The sequence below is a fragment of the Sinocyclocheilus rhinocerous genome, unplaced genomic scaffold (genome assembly GCF_001515625.1).
Source record: "Sinocyclocheilus rhinocerous isolate Xijiao unplaced genomic scaffold, SAMN03320098_v1.1 scaffold395, whole genome shotgun sequence".
Lineage (NCBI taxonomy): Eukaryota > Metazoa > Chordata > Actinopteri > Cypriniformes > Cyprinidae > Sinocyclocheilus > Sinocyclocheilus rhinocerous.
This window is the reverse complement of record NW_015660890.1, coordinates 2,871,424-2,891,399: the sequence shown is the minus strand read 5'-3', so window position 1 is coordinate 2,891,399 and position 19,976 is coordinate 2,871,424. Positions and strand designations below refer to the sequence as shown.

At 37.2% G+C, this 19,976-nt stretch overlaps 2 protein-coding genes across 3 annotated transcripts in view; both read left to right on the top strand.

Annotated features, from left to right (window-relative positions):
* Window positions 1-1,657: 1,657 nt before the first annotated feature.
* Window positions 1,658-10,485, top strand: tmem209 (transmembrane protein 209). 2 transcript variants are annotated; one of them, XM_016535350.1, is made up of 15 exons: window positions 1,658-1,753; window positions 2,137-2,304; window positions 2,390-2,448; window positions 2,526-2,657; window positions 6,261-6,481; window positions 6,566-6,770; window positions 6,866-7,041; window positions 7,129-7,200; window positions 7,686-7,782; window positions 7,867-7,992; window positions 8,106-8,203; window positions 8,321-8,435; window positions 8,740-8,837; window positions 8,913-8,986; window positions 9,728-10,485. In XM_016535350.1, exons 2-15 carry the CDS (start codon window positions 2,168-2,170, stop codon window positions 9,780-9,782), a joined length of 1,665 nt encoding a protein of 554 aa, XP_016390836.1. In that variant the 5' UTR covers window positions 1,658-1,753; window positions 2,137-2,167; the 3' UTR covers window positions 9,783-10,485. The 2 variants fall into 2 exon arrangements, with proteins under 2 accessions (XP_016390836.1, XP_016390837.1); XM_016535351.1 differs by lacking the exon at window positions 1,658-1,753 and adding an exon at window positions 1,868-2,010.
* A 548-nt stretch (window positions 10,486-11,033) lies between these two features.
* The window catches only part of LOC107725924 (putative adenosylhomocysteinase 3), a 33,621-nt gene continuing 24,678 nt past the window's right edge, over window positions 11,034-19,976 (top strand). Inside the window, exon 1 of the mRNA XM_016535348.1 lies at window positions 11,034-11,434. Within this exon, the coding sequence (XP_016390834.1) occupies window positions 11,129-11,434 (306 nt within the window). The 5' untranslated portion in view covers window positions 11,034-11,128. The remainder of the gene's footprint in view (window positions 11,435-19,976) is intronic.

Sequence of the window (19,976 nt, the reverse complement as noted above, 5' to 3'; positions counted from 1 at the left end):
CTTTATTTCTGTGTAAATGTTTGAAATTGTGAGTGCTGCTAACATGCCATTTTCTTTTCTCTTTCCTCCTTAGTTTGTTCTTGCACTTTTGAAAATTGATTTCTTAAGTCAGTTATCTTATTATCAGTGGACCTAAAAGTAACTTAGAGGTGTGAGATGTTTGAGACGTTTACTTCAAATATATTACGTGTTGTGCTGACACAAATGTGCCATTCCAACACATCTATGCAAAATAAACTCCGTTATGAGTGTTTTTCAAACAATGTTCATTTTCATTGTGCACCCATTTTCACACATTTAAGTTTTGAGTGAGTTTGTGTGCTATTATATCCTTAAGTTAATTTTGTGTTCTTCCCATTCCTTTATTTCTGTGTAAATGTTTGAACTTGTGTTCCAGTGCTGCTAAAAGAAAAAGAAAAATGAAAAAAGAGCTATTGCATATCTTAATTTCGGTTTCCATGTTGCTGCTATATCAGAATTATCTAACGTGTTTTCATGGTGGCTGCATTTCTGTTTTCTGTTTGCATTTACACTGTCAATTATTTTCACGCATGAAGTGCCTTGGAGGTTACTTGCAGATATTTGCATGAACAGTCTCGCCTCATTTGTGCTTAATGTCATCTAACTTGACTGTTGTCTGACTTCTTCTTCTAGCTATTACTTTACTTTGTGATATGAAACGCCTTTTTTGTTTTCAAATAATGTTCCTGCCCACAGTCACAATACCTCACAGTACTTCAGTCAGAAGTTTATAGAAGATTAGTAGGATTAAAAAGAGGCGTTGAAGCTCCTCAACTAGTTAGTTAACCTACAGGTTAAGCCTCCAGGTTTGTTCTTTTAGTAGCTTGTCAGATACACTCACCAAACAGCTATAAATGTATTGTCTTACCAGGTGGTAGATGTAAGACTGGGGCAATGCATCGTTTAGATACAAAATATTGTTTTTAATTTGGTTTTAATTATATTGAAGCAGCCACCCTTTGTTCCACCTAAACACCCAAAATATCAGCAATACCCTCATTTTTGGTTTTGCCCTAGGACACTTACCTCATTTGGACCTATCAGACATTCAATTAAATAAATCTCAAATTGAAAAATAAAAACGGTGTTAAGTTTTTTTCTTCTTCCGGAAATGAATGACGCTCTTAATGTGAATTAGACCTAACGTTCTTTTGACACAGCTATGGTCTTAAGCAAGAGGCTTTACTCTTCAACTCAAAAGTTAGTTATTCTCAAATGGGTTAGTTGGGTTAAACAGCTTATTGCTGACCTCTGGTGCTTAGAAGATGGGTTGCAGGGAGTTTGTGGCATATCAGAGAGCCTCAAACATGTAATTATTTATATCGTATATTAAATGATGATTACATTAAAAAAAAAATTATTTTAAACAACATATGATTTATTTAATTTATGCAAATAAATCCAGTTGCACCTTTATGCCAATTTTAAGGGTCCATACATACAATTTTTTTTCGATCATCTCAATCATCACGAAATGAATAAAAATTCACGTCTACATGTCGGGGAAAGCCATTAAGCATAATACGTAATATCATTTTCTTAGTTTAGGGATGTATAGCCTACATGGTGCCTGTGTAATGGTACATGAAAAGAGCACATGAGAGACTTTTATTTTGAAACGCCATTCTACAGTAATTTATTTGCCGCTCCATTCACTCTGTTAATGTTCTTTAGCGTTTCTGCCTTCACACCACCTATTTTACCGCGTTCATGGAGGACTGATGCAGAGGAAGTATGTATCAAATCACGTTTTAAATGAATTTGTGTAGAGTTTAGAAGCTTTTTACCCCTAAAAACCAATCTATTCTTTCGTGTTTTATTAATTGTCGTGCGAGTTCTCCAGCTGTCTCAGTGTAGAGGTTGCTATGCAAGTGTTTCTCAAGTGCACTTTGCATGAAAGCCTCATATAACGTTAGTATAACGTTAACTGAACATTACAGCTGGCTAACATGGATTATAATACTAATAAGCTGACAAAGTGACAACTGAGTATGGTATAGTTTTATTCTCTTTAGACACAAAAGCTTTGCAGTCTTATTGGAGCCATTCGCATTCTTTAGAATCCTTTATGTGGCTGCTGATATTGTCTGCTTATACTTTGTTTTATTATGAAAGCGTATGGTTTGGTAGAGGATAAAGTGCAGATATGACACCATCAAAGGAAGGCATGACCTCCCTCATCGACAAGACCATAAAGCTGAGGAGGGAGGAACAGGCACGGCAGGTTGTCCTGGCATGGGCCGTGTTGAATATGTCTCTGGCTGGGATGATCTATACTGAGATGTGAGTTCAGACATGCCCCTAATAATCCCTAATGTGATTGTAGTGTCTTCTGAACCACGGGTAACCAAGTCACCTTGTCTTTTAGGTCTGGGAAGCTTCTTAGCAGATACTACAACATAACCTACTGGCCGATCTGGTATATTGGTAAGTGTATAATAAGAGCTCAAAGCGTGTCAGTGATCTACTAGGTTGCTTTTCATCTGACTGGTTTTGTTGAACAGAGCTTGCCCTGGCTTCCCTGTTCAGTCTCAATGCGCTTTTTGACTTCTGGAAGTATTTCAAGTACACTATGGCCCCATCCACGATCACCGTCAGTCCAGGACAACATCAACTTCTTGGGCTCAAGGGCTCAGGTGAGTTAGTTCACCTGGAATGAAGTATTTTGGGTAAAAACAATCATGCACAATGCTATTCCTCAGGCAAAGACAATTTTGGCATACATTATTGTGTTATTTTACTCAAAAATGTGACGTATGGTTATAAAAGTAATCAATAGACTGATCAGTATGATGATTATTCCAATACTGGGTGTCTTAATATAGTCCAGGTGATGTTCACTTTTTCATAAAAGCATGAAACTTGGTACACTTGTATAGTTTACAGCCCTAAACATTTTCAGAAATGGAGCCATCGCAAAAACACCTTGTGGTTGCCATGGCGACCATTTTACCTTCCGCCATAACCAAATTATGTATTTTGTGTCATATCTCCTGAACCAAATATGATAACACAAAAGGTGATGTCTACCCCATGTTTTGATGGTCAAGGATTACAATGATACCATATACATATAATGTGAGAAGGAAAGAACAGTATCTGAGCATCACAGCATTTACAAAAGTCCATGTTATGGCTATAATTTTTTTCTTTCTTTTATACTTAACTAATATTTTCTTAAATAATACATTAAAAGATTGTTTTGTGAGCAGTGAACACACACAAACCGTGAACACACACCCCGGAGCAGTGGGCAGCCATTTATGCTGCGGCGCCTGGGGAGCAGTTCGGGGTTCGGTGCCTTGCTCAAGGGCACCTCAGTCGTGGTATTGAAGGTGGGAGAGAGCGCTGTACATTCACTCCCCCCACCTACAATCCCTGCCGGTACGAGACTCGAACCCGCAACCTTTGGGTTACATTTTTCGCAAGGGTACCATCTGACAAGTTATTTTAATGTGAAATCAAAAGACATAACTCAGCTCCACTCTACAAAATAACACAAACCACCTGCATTCAACATGTCTTCAAAGAAATGAGCACCAGCTGAGGAACGCAGATTTGAAAGCAACATCCCTGAAGAAACTTCTGCTCTTTTCTTCTTTAACAGTTAAGCTATTTTAATCTTGGATATCAAAGGTGCTTTTCAAAGGTGTGCCATTCAGTCAAATGACTGAAGTGTGTAATTTCTGTACCACTATTTGTTTATTTCAGTGCCCAGCTGTGGGTTTTACTACCTGTTTGTCCCAAAGAAGACAGGGGAGTATTTAGTACTTAAAACCTGTTTGAAAAACTGCTTGATGACGCTAGTGGTGCAGAAATTGCACACTTTATCAGTTTTGCGTGAACGGCACATGTCTGAAGACAAGACCAGTAAGACTCTGACACCCAACTTCCCTGATACAAATAGCTTAGAACCAGCAAAACTTGAAATTCACATTAGGCACGACTGTTATGACTACGTGGACATTACACTATATCACCCAAGGTAATGTAGGTTGTCAGTCTAGACTTAAATATAGAAAGAGGAAAATATGAACATGACGTGACGTGACATGTGGCCAAGTATGGTGACCCATACTTGGAATTAGTGCTCTGCATTTATCCCATCCAAAGTGCACACACACAGCAGTGAACACACACACACCGTGAACACACACCCGGAGCAGTGGGCAGCCATTTATGCTGCGGCGCCTGGGGAGCAGTTCGGGGTTCGGTGCCTTGCTCAAGGGCACCTCAGTCGTGGTATTGAAGGTGGGAGAGAGCGCTGTACATTCACTCCCCCCACCTACAATCCCTGCCGGTACGAGACTCGAACCCGCAACCTTTGGGTTATGAGTCTGACTCTCTAACCATTAGGCCATGACTTCCCCAAACACCTACACGCAGGTGAATCGCTGATATTTGGTGTAACGGGTGGAATAATATTTATGTGTAGGGTGTGGTGCTGGTGCAGGCCGGACGTTGACAAGCACGGGCGGGTTGGGGGTCCAATAACCAAGACTATTTTGACTCGGTCCAGTACACGCTGAGCAATGTAGCCAATCGCGCTGCCACTGATTGACAGCTGTAGTGGTTATATTAAAGGTAGCGCTCTTTGCTTGCTTTCTGTATTTAATCTGTTTACAATTTGAATAAAAGTTTTAATAAATGAATGAGTTTTGTCTACCTCATGTAGGAGATTTAATGCAGGTGTGTTTCGAGTCCCAGTTTTTATGTCAAATGGGTCGGGTATGGGATTAAATTAGTGTTGCTGTCAGATAGTGTGTTTGGTGTTCTGTTAATTACTACGATTGTGGGAAGATCATTTCACCAGCCAGGAAAAGTGAACAAAAATGCCTTTCTGTGATGTTACCACGAGGCATCGCTTACTTACAGATCTCAGGCTTCTGGAAGGAATGTAGATTTGTAAGAGTGAGGAGGAAGTAGGAGGGTGGCTTTTGGGCTCATGGAAGAGTAGTCGTGCCGCTGCATTCTGAATCATTTGTCGAGGTTTGATTACCAATGATGGAAGTTCAGCCAGAAGAGCACTGCAATAGTCCAGCCTAGAAATGACAAGGGCCTGGGCAAGAAGATGTGCAGCATGCTCTGTTTGGAAGGGCCTGATCCTCCTGATGTTGCGCAATGCAAACCTGCATGATCGAGCTGTCTTTACAATATGGTCCTTAAAGGTCAGCTGGTCACCAAAGAATAATTTTTGATGAACCTAGCAGGATGATGAAATCATGCTGTAGAGTCGGAGTGGCAGGGAAAACGAGATACTCAGTCTTTGCCAGGTTGAGTTGCAGGTGATGTTCCTTCATCCATGCCGAGATGTCCATCAGGCAGCCTGAGATCCATGCAGGTACTATTGGATTGTCTGGTTGAAATGAATGATAGAGCTGTGTGTCATCAGCATAGCAATTTTAGGAGAAACCATGTGCTTGTATAATGGGACCCAGTGATGTATTGTATATGGTGAAGAGGAGGGGTCCAAGAACTGATCCCTGCGGAAACCCTGTGACCAGTTGATGTGATCTGGATACCTCTCTTCCCCAGGAAACCCTGAAAGACCTACCTGTGAGATAAGATTCAAAAGTGGAGTGCAGATCCTGTGATGGTAGACAGGAGAATCTGATGATTCACAGTGTCAAAAGTGGCAGATAGATCCAACAGAAAAAAGAACTGATGATTTGGAATCAGCTTTCGCAATCTGCAGGGCTATACTTACCGACAGTAAAGCAGTCTCAGTTGAATGGTCGCTGCTGAAACCTGATCGGTTAACATTCAGTTGGTCATTCTGTGAAAGAAGTAATGTAACTGTCTATAAAGGTGTGAACCAAATGGTCCATTCCATTAGAATAACAAAGGAACAGCATTCCCCAGGAACGTATTGTAGATTGCAGGATCTCCAGCGGGAAGGTCCTAACAGTATTGTTTCTAGCCCTTTTGTCTTCAGGTATAAAATTATTTCCCACAGACAGAATTTTGGGAGAAGCACACAAATTCAATACTTGTTTCTTACTAATTTTGGGGTGCTGATTACAAAAATAGTAGCTGTTTTGCTTGAGCATGTCGCACTTTCACACAAAAAATGATACATTTAGTAGCACTTTTACTTTCAACAACCATAAACATTAACATAAATGTAATAATATAAAATGAGTATCATAAAATTAAGTTTATATAGATGTGTATATATAAATATGTATGTATGTATATAAACTAATCAGGTTTGCTTTAAAAATATGCTGTGTTCACAGGGATTCAAGCCTCTCCACCTCAGAAACAAGAAAAGAAGGAAGCTCCAGTCTCAGTGCAGTCGTCTCCCCTGCAGGGACAGAATGTTCTCAGTTTCAGCCCTGCGCGACCCTCAAGCGCCAGCCCCAAGTTTTCCCCCAGCTGTGTGTCTGGGTTCAGTCCACCTCTGAGCAGCCCTTCTTCAGCAGGAGGACCCTTCTCACCCTCCATGGCATTTGGCAAGGTTGAGTACTTTGAAATGCTGAAATGAAATTGTATTTTTGATATTTCATTCTGTTCACACACCCACTGCTTTTTACGTCTGCAGGTGTTGAACTATAGTCCATCTCCAAGTTCTTCTCCGTACCCAAGCAACCTCGGACCGGCAGAAGGCACCAGTCTCCGCGCTCGGTACCGCACATCCCCGTCAGTCTTTAATTCACCCGGAGGTAAGGAGGACTACATCGATGACCTGAAGACTTTGGAGAAGTTTTTACGTACAGAGGAGGAGAAAAGCCACCGCAGTCAATTGGGTAAAAGTCCTGCTTGGACATCAAGGTGTGAATCAAATTGTAGCTGTGCTAAGCAGAGGCCTATAACATTTTCTTTGCAATCTTTCCTTATTTAGGGAGTCCAGAGTCAACTTCTCCAAGACACAGTCCTTCGTTCTGGAACTACAGTCGTTCAGTGGGAGATTACGCACAGAGCCTGAGGAAGTTTCAGTATCAGCCGGCCTGCCGTTCACAGGCACCATCTGCCCATAAAGACGACACAGAGCTGGGCTCTAAACAAGCTGCTGAAGAGGTGAGGATCAAATTAATAGCAAGATTTCAAATCATCTTTAGTAAAGAGAAAGAGAGCTCAGTAAAGAGATTTTCCAATTTATTACAGGTCTGGGCAAGAATCACAACGAGTCGTGTGGTGACGGATAGTATCGACAGCTGGACTGCAAAACTGAGAAATGTGAGTCCATTACTTGTTTTTTTTGTGTGTATGTATTTAGATAATAATAATAAGAATAAATTGTATTTTTAGGTAGTTTAGTATTTACGTATTCTTTATTAAGTAATAATAGTAATAAAGTAAATAGTAAGTTTTTATTAAATAGTATTAATAACATTTTTTTTTTGCTTATTTAGTATTTAATTGTTTATTCTTTCTTAATTTACTCTTTATTATTAAATTAACAATAATAATTTAATTATTATTATATTATTGTATTAAATTCGATTGTTATTATACATTGTTTATTTTATTATTATTTTATATTAATTAATATTTTCATTTAGTATTAAATTATTTATTCTTTAACTATTTAATAATAAAAATATAGAATTAAATAATATGTATTTAATTATCATTATTAATGTTATTATTCATTTAATTTTTAAATTTAATTGAATATTTATTTTAAGACAATGTCAATCTCTTTCACTTTACTATTCTAGTGGATCAATGACACCATTCTAGTTCATGTGGTCAGAGAGATCGACTCAGTCAACAGTCAGCTCAGGAGGATGGGTTGCCCTGAGCTCCAGATCGGAGGTAATCATCTTTTTTGCCAAAGATATTTATTTAGATGTGAAAGTTTTCATTATGTCTCAATTCTGTTGCCCTTGTTTCATCAAGAGGCCAGCATCAGCAGTCTCAAACAAGCTGCTGTGGTCAAAGCTTCTGCAATCCCCACCCTCAATGCTATCGTACAGTATCTAGATGTCACACCAAACCAGGAGTACCTCATGGAGAGAATCAAGGGTGAGCAGAATACACAGCTGGGATTAAGCATAATAAATATTTAGACTTACCATGGTCCTATTATATCATGAACAGAGATGATGCTACTGTGTGTTCGTTTGTATCTCTTGCAGAATTAGCCCACAGTGGCTGCATGAGCTCTTTCCGCTGGAATGGAGGAGGAGATCTCAAAAACCGGAAATGGGACACAGACCTTCCGACAGACTCTGCGGTGTGTTTGCAACATTTTGATGCCATACTACCAATGCATTGCAGTTTAGAGGAGATCATTACAAATATTATTGATGCATTGCATTTATGTTTGCTCTACACTTTATGACAAACACAGATCCTGATGCATGTGCTGTGTACATACCTGGACTCCCGGCTCCCTCCACATCCTAAGTATCCCGACGGAAAAACCTTTACGTCCCAGCATTTTATACTGACACCAGATAAACCAGGTATACAGAGACAATGGGTTGCAATACCAGTGTTATTTTAGCATATTATAGTTTTTATTAATTTTTTTTTTTTTTGTTGCATGCTTTTGCAATTCTTATTACTTTTTGTTGATTTTTAAATGTTTATGTAGTGTTTATTATTTTTTATTTGTTAAATCAAGCTAAACTAAATGAAAATGTGGAGTTTTACCTTGGCAACTACTGTGTGTATATTATTTTATTAATGTTTTAATTAACTATAACCCTTTTTTATACAGCCTGTTTAATCTATGACTCTGGCATTTTATGTGTGAATTTCTAACAGACGTGTCCAATGAGAACCTGTTTTGCATTCATCAAAGTAGCACAAACCCTCCTCATTATCAGCTTGTCTACCAGGGCCACATCTACAGCTTGCCTAAGGTAAGGACATACTCTCCAACTATAATTACAGTGAAGTAACTTTTCTGTGACTCATGCTTAATTGTGTTTCCACAGGGCAGAAATAACTTGTTTCATACCATCCTGATGTTCCTCTACATTATCAAAACCAAGGAGTCTGGCATGCTGGGGTGAGTGTAGATTTATCATGTTATCTGTGATTTGGTTGGTTTTAACCTCTTGAGACCCAGCAAAACATTTTGGGAAAAAATTAGTATTTTTTCATGTCATTACATTGTTTGGAGCAGTAAAAAAAATGTAAAAATTATATGTCATTCATAAGTTATGCTACGTCCTTGGTAGAGGACATCGCCACTCAATTTGTAAAAAAAAAATAAAAAGACATGAATGAACATGCATAGGCAAAAACAATTGATTTTTTTTTTTTTAATCACCAATACATTTTTAGTTTTCAGGATTTTTTTTTTTTTACCAAACTTTGTATAAAAATAATTCTCAACTATGTTATAACAGAATGATTTGATATACCATTTTTCTTCATAATGTATCTATAAACTAAATCTAATTTTGGCAAAAACAATTTATTTTTTTTTTTTTAATCACCAATACATTTTTAGTTTTCAGGATTTTTTTTTTTTTACCAAACTTTGTATAAAAATAATTCTCAACTATGTTATAACAGAATGATTTGATATACCATTTTTCTTCATAATGTATCTATAAACTAAATCTAATTTTTGTCTCAGAGAAATTCACTAAAATAGAATGTCCTCATATGAGGATGCAGGGTTAAGGAATTTTGTTGCTAGAAGAGCTGTTTCTATTTTTGGTTTGCTCTTTGGATCTTGAAAGTATTTGTTATGTTGAAGTACAAAATAGATGAAACCTTTTCCCCCCATTTTTTGTACCAGGAGAGTGAATCTGGGTCTTTCAGGAGTGAATGTACTCTGGATCTTCGGGGACTGAGATGTCATGTTATCAGAGGAAAACACTGCACAAGCCTTGGGATGTGATAGACTGATTTTTTTTACCTTTACATTCTTATGATGCTGCATGTTTTTGAGATGCATTGTACTGTCGCATTACTTGCAACCTTAATGCAAATACAGACAAAGTCATTTTAGCTGAGGAAAATGTTTTAAATTTCAACACTGAGCGATTTATGACTTGAAACGGTGTCAAAATGGATCTTGTTCCACTGGTTTTTGTATACAATTTTTTTTTGTATTTATCATACAAGAAAAACAATGTAGTTATACATGAATGTAAATTCTTTATGGTTAGTTTGGATGGGTGGACACTGCAGGGGTTATGATTTTTTTTTTATCAATTACGAAGCTGTTACTGGTAGTTTTTCTTCATGCACTTGTAATGACATGCAACTATGAACAAGCATAAGTCATATTTACTTTTTAAACAATTTGGTGTAATAATGTTTACTTGCTCTCAGTGACGGGCTTTACTTATTTCTCCTCACTGTTATTTTGACAATATACAGAAGAGCTGGGATGACTGATGATCCCGATCTTGAATGCCAAATTACATATTCGACAAGAAATGTTGATGTTGTTTGTATTTTATACTGTGTCTGAAGTGAAACTTGAAATGGAATGAGCTTCCACTTTTGTCTGTTGGTTTTCAAATTAATAAATTCCCAGCATTGTTTTTTACTCAAAAGTCTTGAACTCTATTCCCAGTGTTAACCACTGGATGGTAGTGCTGCACACCAACAAATGGTTATAAACGGTAAGAATATACATGTTTTATTTTTTAATAATAGCTTCTATAGCAGCTTCGCTGGAACTACAACTTAAATTTCCTAGAATGCTAATTTGAAATTGACTTGTTTAAGCACAAGGTCTGAGAGAATATAAGAAATCTTTAATATTTTACAGTGGTTAAACTGAATAAAAGCATGGTAGGGGCCATGCTATTTCTTGAAGTACCTTGTAAATACGTATGGTAAGTATTCGGTACTATGGTATTACCATCTGTTGCGATTGCTGTACATTACTTTTTGTGAAGTTATAGTTGACAGTGTTTGGTATAAAAAAAAAAAAACTAATAAAACGTAATACTTGAAAGATGTCAGTTACATTTAAGAAGTCTGAATTAATGGGGAAAAAATATTTACATTATTAATACTACCGTTTGCTATTGTTTACCATGCGTAACATGATACGTAATAGACGCTCTGGTAACGTGAACTGCATGTCCCATGATGCTTTGCGCCGCGCGTCACCCCACCGTGCGTATCCGTTCGTGTGTCGGTTCTCTCTGTGTTGGAAAAAAGCACCGTGCGGTTCGCAGCGATGTCAGTCCAGGCTGTTGCAGCGAAAATGGCCGAGGTCGAATTAAAAGACGTGGCCGGTAAAGACGCTTCCCCCGCCATATCTCCGCTGACACCAAAGGCAGAGGAGAAGAAGAGTGAAAATAACTCGAGTTCGTCGTCAGCAGCGGTGGCCGCGGCGGTGGAGCCGAGCCCGGTGACCGCCGCTCCGAACCCCGTGAAGATGCCGCAGGCGTCCGCGATGAAGCGGCCGGATCCGCAGCAGAACGGCGGCGAGGCGTTTGTCAACTACGACGGCACCGTGGCCGAGGCACCGCGAATGAAAAAGGTAACGTGGACTGACTGTGGTGAGATCCGTGAAATCTGTGACGGAGCTCGTTTTGAACCGTTCATCCGCTGTCGTGTGTCATTGTGCGGCGATGATTCCTGGCCTATCGAACCTTTACTAGCAGCGTTGCAGCGTTACAGCTGTAAATTCACGTCCGTTTTCCAGCAGCTGTCAGGGGATGATCGGTGACAGATCTACCGAGTGATTTCACGGGTATTTTGGTCGGATCACGTTGATTTCGAGCGCGTGAGGGATTGTTTCTAGTGATTGAAAGAGACCCGCAGTGCGTGTGTGTCGTGGCTCTGCATGCGTTTATCCGGGTCAAAACACACATTTCCAAAACAACGTGCTTGAAATTGTAACACTTTTATAATAACCTTAAACATGAATTGATGCGCTCATTACGTAATGCTTTAGATAAGCAGTTGTATGTATTTAATTAATTCTAGATTTAAGCAAGACTTAGTGTTTGATATTGATTTTAATGTTAGTTGTTAAGTAACCCAAGTGTTTTTATTTTATTTTATTAAAGTGTTTTGTAGTCCAGTGTCAATGAACAATTTGTGATGTGATCGTCAAGATAAAAAGCTATGAGAAGCCTACAAAGATTGTGATCAGTTGTGAGTTGATATTGCAGTGTTAAGATTGTTTTCATTTGTTTTGGTTGCAGTTTTTCTCTTATAGCATTATTAGCACAAGTCTATACTTCCTCTGCATGTAAGTATAAATATCTAGTTTTGCTTTTCACTTTCAAAGGGGAGAGAGGTTTTGTTTGAGTATATACAGGTCAGTTTTGTGGCATTTTAAGTTAACAGTATTGGAGTAAGGCCGGTGAAATGGTTGTGGCTGATTGTTTGGGTATTTTTCCAGTTCTGTTATGATTAGGTTGCTTTGTGTGTCCTGATTGACAATGTGGTGCCTACAAGTGCATAGGTTATTTTAGTGTTCTTGAGATACTAATATAGTTTCTATTCATTTTTTAAATTTTAATTTATTTTAAAATTTTGTTTGAATTTTAGTTAAACATTTAATAATTTTGTTTTATTAGTTTTTGTTTTAAATATGTCGATTAATTTTTATTTCAGTTTTAGTTATCAGAAGTGCTTTCTTGGCGGCTTGCTATAATAATATAAGTGTTTTTATATATATTTTATTTAAGTTAAATTCTTTTTTTTTTCAAGTGACAACAATTGTTTTATGGTCTTAGTTTTAGTTCACAATAATAACTCTGCTTCTGTGTGAACTATATCTGCTGAATATCAACAGGCTACGTTCTTTGCTGTCAAACTCTGGCCCTTTTCTGTGGACAGTTACAGATGATGAACCATAGTGGGTTTGGTGACTTGAGTATATACGGGTCAGTTTTGTGGCATTTTAAGTTAACAGTATTGGAGTAAGGCCGGTGAAATGGTTGTGGCTGATTGTTTGGGTATTTTTCCAGTTCTGTTATGATTAGGTTGCTTTGTCTGTGTGTCCTGATTGACAATGTGGTCATTTGAAGCCCTGCCTTTTGACTTTCTGAAATAAATGTAATTTCTGTTCCCTATTCAAAAGCATTGCCAGATTTTATATGAGGAAACAGACTTTGTATCGCTTGATATAACTTGAGAAATGTCACTCTTCTATTATGTGTCAGTGTGGATAACACTCTGCCTGTGAAGACTGTGACACCTCTCTGTTGTGATCTTTGTGTAACCGGGGTTAGATTAGGTACACAGTGTCTTAGGTTTGACATTTATCTGGTTGGACTGTTCCTTGGAAGGACTTAACACAGACTGTGTTCTCAGTGAATCTCTTATCAATAAAAGAATATCTGCGTTATCTTATCTTAGCTGACAAAACAAAGAATTTGTACAGTTCAAGGATAAACGTTTTTGATAAAGAAATTAACTTTTATTATTATTGTTCTTGTTAACCAAGGATTTGATGCAGAATGAGCCATAACATGACATTTGGATATGGCCTTATATATTTATTCTTTGACATAATCTTTTTTTTTTTAAGCACTAGTGCATATTTTGGTCTTGAAAAAAAAATTATATACAATTATTTTTCTTCTTATTACTATTTGAATTTTTTAATCCACATGGATATATATGTATTTTTAATTTTAGTTCTTTTAATTCTGTATTTTCTGTTTTCATTAAGAAGTAATATATATATATATATATAAGTGTTCTTGAGATACTAATATAGTTTCTATTCATTTTTTAAATTAATTTATTTAAAAATTTTGTTTTAATTTTAGTTAAACATTTAATAATTTTGTTTTATTAGTTTTTGTTTTAAATATGTCGATTAATTTTTATTTCAGTTTTAGTTATAAGAAGTGCTTTCTTGGCGGCTTGCTATAATAATATAAGTGTTTTTATATATATTTTATTTAAGTTAAATTAGTTTTTTTTTTCAAGTGACAACAATTGTTTTATGGTCTTAGTTTTAGTTCACAATAATAACTCTGCTTCTGTGTGAACTATATCTGCTGAATATCAACAGGCTACGTTCTTTGCTGTCAAACTCTGGCCCTTTTCTGTGGACAGTTACAGATGATGAACCATAGTGGGTTTGGTGACGTCCCAGAAATCCTTTTAGCACAGACACTCTTTTATACCTATCCTGAAGGTGCTGGTGCGATTCTTTCAATGCACTGTGACTTTATCTTCCCCGTTTCTAAGAAAAACTCAAGTCTTTTTAGCCACCCATAAAGCATGCTTACTGTTCCTCTGTAAAAGTGTTACATCACACCACTGTTGCTTCTGTAAAGCGGCCGAGAGGAGGGGAGGGCTGTGACATGTCCCGCAGCGGGATCTCAGATCCGGGTCTGTCCATGTCATCACGTCTCGTAGGTGCAAACAGCCTGTAGTTTGACTAAGGATTGCTGTGACCTCAGTGAACATTCACACCACTGGATCTGAGGGTGTAGAGGGGAAGCGTGCTGCTGATAGACGTGTTCACGCTGCTGTTTGGCATCAGGCATGAGCTTTGTGCATACCTTGCACTGTTGTGACGTTACGTCACTAAGCTTTGGTTCCCAGGATGCTTAGACCTGACAGGCTTATGACGTGATGCATATAATATGGGGGAAGCCCTGTGTTAGAGGTTGGTGATAATATTCAGAATAAAATAAGAAAAAGTTGTTTTTAGAGTGATATAAATGTAGGCAATTTCCCAGTTGACCTGTGCTTTTCTCAGAAAGTAGGCCTCATGTTTATCGTATATAGTCTAGTGGTCAGGATGGGGCTTGTAGCGAGCAGCTGCTGTTAGTTTCTACAGCTAAAAAGTAACAACTGTATAAGCAGGTTTGTTATTTTTAACTAAAATAAATAAATTAATTAAAAGTACTAAATGTACTAAAAATTAAAACTAATACAAATAGCAAAAACACATAACAAAATTACTAAAATTAAAGTGAAAATTGAAAACAAATATAAAAAACTAATTTAAAATATTTGTTAATATTATAATAGTATATAAATAATAACTATATAGTTATATTTTGTAACAGCAAGTTATATAATAACTATAAGTCGTGTAGACAGGGTGAGTCAATTACATTCACTTTAAAAGTGGAAATATATTAGAAACACTGCCTTGGCAGCTAACTAAATAAAGTTTAAATTAAAGTATCAAACTTATTAAAATTGAAACACAAATTGAAGCACATAACATAATTACTCAAAATGTAAACTGAAAGTATGAAAATAATAAAGGCAAATTTAAAATAATTTATAAATATTATAATAGTATAATACTAACACTGGCAGTCAGTTGTGGAGTTTGAAGTACTAAACTTACTAAAACTAAAATGAAATAAAATAATTTAAAGCTATAGAAAAAATGAACAATAACAACAAAATTGCGTAAATCAACAGATGAATGTCAGATCGACAGCCACCATTTAAACAAACTTTTTGACCTGTTGCCATGTTTTCTCCTCCATTTCTCTTTCGGGAATGCTTAGAAATTTTTGCTTTGAAATCAGGGTCAAGGAGACTTGCGGTACATACTGTGATTTTATTCGTGTCTCCATTCCAGTTTGCTCTGTACCAAGTTCCTCATTGCTCACATGACGTCTGCTGAGATTTCAGCGAGCAGTTGACAGGAAAATATTTCTCACCATGGTGTGAGTTTGGAGACTTTGATTAATGGTGGAATGGAAGCAGAGAGACTGACTTATACGTTGAACCTGCCTGAGTTTATCTGCACTTGTAAGGGGGTTCATGTGTGAATGATAGCATAGGCTACCTCTGGGAATGTCGTATTCTGTTCATGCCACTTGTTGTCTTAAGAGCTTAAGAAAGAGGACCACACACGTGTGATTAAACAGAACTCAGCTCTCAGGTAAGTGGTGGTCATGGAGACTGAAGCTTTGAGGGGGTGATGCATTGAACTGAACTGCATGTTTTGGACTGAAGCAGTTTACTGATAACAGTGCACTCACCGAATCATCTTCTCTTCCTCTCAAACACTCATCAATGACTCGGTGTCCTTGGCAGCAACCCTAATGGTGCACTTCAACACTTTAAAGGGCACAGCTGAGATTTCTCTGTCCCTCAGGCAGCCGTAACCACACCGCAGCAGGACTCGTTCACCTGAAATCACCCAGAGTCTTCTCGAGTGCCTTAATGACTCTGTGTACTGCAGAGGCAACGGTGAGAGCGAGCCGGCCAAACAAACACAAATGTGCCAGCTTGATGCTGCTTCTGTCAAGAGAACGTGCGACAGACCTCTTTATCCAGCTCTGTTACCTAGAACCCTATGAAATCTGTTTTATTTTTTCCTGAATTCCATTTAAAAAAAAATTCATTCATTTTTATTTAAAAAAAAATTCATTCATTTTTAATGGTTAGATTAGATTTGAGTATTCAAAAAGCAAGCAGGACTCGTTCACCTGAAATCACCCAGAGTCTTCTCGAGTGCCTTAATGACTCTGTGTACTGCAGAGGCAACGGTGAGAGCGAGCCGGCCAAACAAACACAAATGTGCCAGCTTGATGCTGCTTCTGTCAAGAGAACGTGCGACAGACCTCTTTATCCAGCTCTATTACCTAGAACCCTATGAAATCTGTTTTATTTTTTCCTGAATTCCATTTGAATATTTTCCCAAATTGTAATAACATTTTTCTGGATTCTGTTTTTTTTTTTTTTCCATTTGAATTTTTCTGGGTTTCATTTTAACGGTTAGATTAGAATTCAGTAGTCAAAAAACATGTCTAATTAATTGAAACTATGACATTTATACTTTTGCACTGTTTTTTTTTTTTTTTCCTTTTGAATTTTTCTGGGTTTCATTTTAACGGTTAGATTAGAATTCAGTAGTCAAAAAACATGTCTAATTAATTGAAACTATGACATTTATACTTTTGCAATTTATTAACCATTTAACAAAAATAAATTTTTAGGGCCCTAAGAAAAAAGTAGTATTTTTTCCCTAAATTTTAATTTCTCTTTTTTTTTTTCTTTTTTTTCTTCTTCTGAAATTCTGTTGTCTTTTAACTTTTTTTTAATGATGGTTTATGATTTAATACAAATTTTTATCAAAAATAGTGGTAATCAAATGAAGGTGGAAAACATTAATTTAATTAATCAGTTAAAATGTAATTAAATGAAAATGTAACAGTTGCCTTTTTGGCAAAGTGCTGCAGAACAGAGGTTTACTGTTAAAATTAAAATGTGGAATAAAAGCTGTGTGATATTTCTTACATTTACATTTTAATAATAATTTATTATTATTTTGAAATGTACTTTTGAAAAGTACATTTCACTGTACAATAGTAATGTATTTGTCACAGTTTCTTAAGATCAACTTAAAATGAAGATCTTTTATTCTGACAGGTTTTCATTGAGACCTTTGGGTTTCAAATTTGCCAAATTCCATGACATTCTGGGTTATACTGTGAATTCCATTTTTATGACTTTTTCCGCATTGGAAATCGTAGGGCCCCGTTTACCTTCTCTGACTCTCTCCTGTTCTTTTTTGGGCTTAAAAGCATTTTTGTTTTACTCTTTCAGAGTGTGCTTTTGGAAATGTGCTGCCATATGTTGCTTCCATTTCCCAGCAAACCTGCGCAAGCGATAGCAGTTTCCGTACCGTGGCTTGATAAGCCGCTGGATTGGATCTCTGACTTGCTTGTGGTGCTTTTTCACAAGTAAGCTTTATAATAGCTGTGCTAGAAGAGTCAAAGTAGGCATCACAAAGGCAAATCTGTTGGAGGCTGCCAGCTGTTGTCGGATTGTACGGCTGGTCGTAGGATACAGGAACACCAGGTCCAAGCTGTGTACATGGCAGTTGGTTATTTATTCTCTCTCTTTGCTCAACATTATACGTTAAGATTTGCTTTAGAGAGATTGGGAAATACAAAACATTTTAATCCCGTTGGTTTATACATTTGCTCACTGAATAAATTCGGATTTGCAGCACTGTTGAACGAAGGAGTGAATTCGCATCAATTGTGCAAGTGAAAGATTAAGCCACCGGTCAGGCGTTAGCCAGGAATGTGCTACTGAATGAATTAACAAAAGCTTTTCCATTGACCAAATTGGCCTTCTGTTCACAAGTGACGGTTCGATTGATTTATGCTGCTGGAAATTAAGTAGATGATTTCTGATGCCATTTGTATCGTATTGAGGCCTCAGGTTTTTCAATTAGTTAACCGTGGAATGGACACACATGCAGGATCCACGGCTAAGGAATGCACCCTAGACCTCTGCAGCAGCCCCTCACAAAGAACCTTCATTGTGCTCAAAAACTGCTGCATCACAAAAGACTCTCACAAAAGGGTAAGAAAAGCCACCCTCGTTTCTCTTCCTTTTCCTTTCTGCCAGCTCAAAAAAAATTAAAAAATACAACCCTCAGACCACAGCTGCTGGAATGCTTGGCTTGATTGTGACTGTTACCTTGATTGTAGTGGTCTGGCTCACCTCAAACTTCACAACATTGTGTTGAATTTACCAGAAGATAACCTGAAGATAACCTACAATTTTCAACATCAATTTTCATTTTTTTATTTTGAGTTCCAATAAATTCAACTGCAATGCCATGGGAGAACTATTTTTGGTTCCCCGAAGAAGCTTTCTTTAAAGAACAGTTCTTAAAAGAACCATTTTTATCTTGTGTTTTAAAAATCTAAAGAACCTTTTTCACTATAAAGAACATTTTGTGGAATGGAAAGGTTCCATGGATGTTAAAGGTTCTTCATGGAACCATAGATGCCTATATAGAACTAGAACTAGGCTAAATTATGAAAGACCGGATTATCGATAAGCTCTGACGTTAACGGTTCTGCTGTCTGTACTGGAGATATTAAGAAAACGCACATACATTTGTTGTTGCTATATAGACATTATCTTGCAAATTCTATCTCAACAGAGTCGCCAGCTGTTTTTATATGCAAAAATATTCAGACATTTGTCTATGATGCATTTTTGCTATTCCCAATTCAGAAGCGAGATCGCGTTCACGTGGAGGAGCTTCAGAGAGAACTAAACATTCAAACGTCTGCTTACACTTTAGGCCTGTGGCTGTGATATTAAGCTAATATTTTTTTTTCGATTTTGGCTTCTAAGGATTATAAAAAAGAAGATAAGAAGTAAAACTATTAAAAACTAGCCGCGTTTCATCTGGCGCATCTTCCTTCCCTTAACAGCGGTGCGCATTCATTCCTCCCTAAAACCCAAACTTAAAGGAGGGGTACAATGCTGTTTCATACATTCAGAGTTGTTTAAGTCAAGTCAAGTCAAGTTTATTTGTACGGCGCTTTTCACGATACAAATCATTGCAAAGCAACTTTACAGCAAATTAAGTTTCTACAATATTTAGTGGTAGCTTATCAGTGGTGACTGTCAATTAATGTATATACGCCCGCGCACAAATCGACCAGAGCAAGAGCGAGATCGCGCCCATCAACGAGCTTCATCCGGCAGCAGCGCTGCACGGGACTCTGTCAGGAAGAATGTCTCTAAAGAGATTTTGGCTTCTAAGGATTATAAAAAAGATGATAAGAGGTAAAACTATTATTGCGTTTCGTCTAGCGCAACTTCCTTCCCTTAACAGTGGTGCGCATTTGTTCCTCCCTAAAACCCAAACTTAACGTCTGAATCAGCACAATCGGTGATTGTTGTAAAATGTCGTCTTTACTGTTGCTAAATTGCGGGACATGTTTGATAATAAATTTGTCAGTTTGTTTTAATTTGTTTCTTTGTTCATGTTCTTACTGTATCTTATATTATGTATATAAAAAAACTAAAAATGCCTGTGCACACTGGTGCATTTACAAATTGATGTTTTATATTCATTTCATTAAATATTTATTTTACATTTCAGAATATAGTAGCGATCGGACAGGTAGGATCTAAACCATCTTAAAGCCTGCCCTTGAATACCTGTAAAATACACTGTTAAAGAGTTGGATTCTAATGCTAAGCATGGACAAAGTTTCAAAAAACTATTTGGACGTATGACGGAGTATTTCCGTGCTAAAAATCTTACTTCCAGGTTCGTACAAGTTCCGGAGAGTTTTTTTTCGATCGTGGCTCTTCATGAC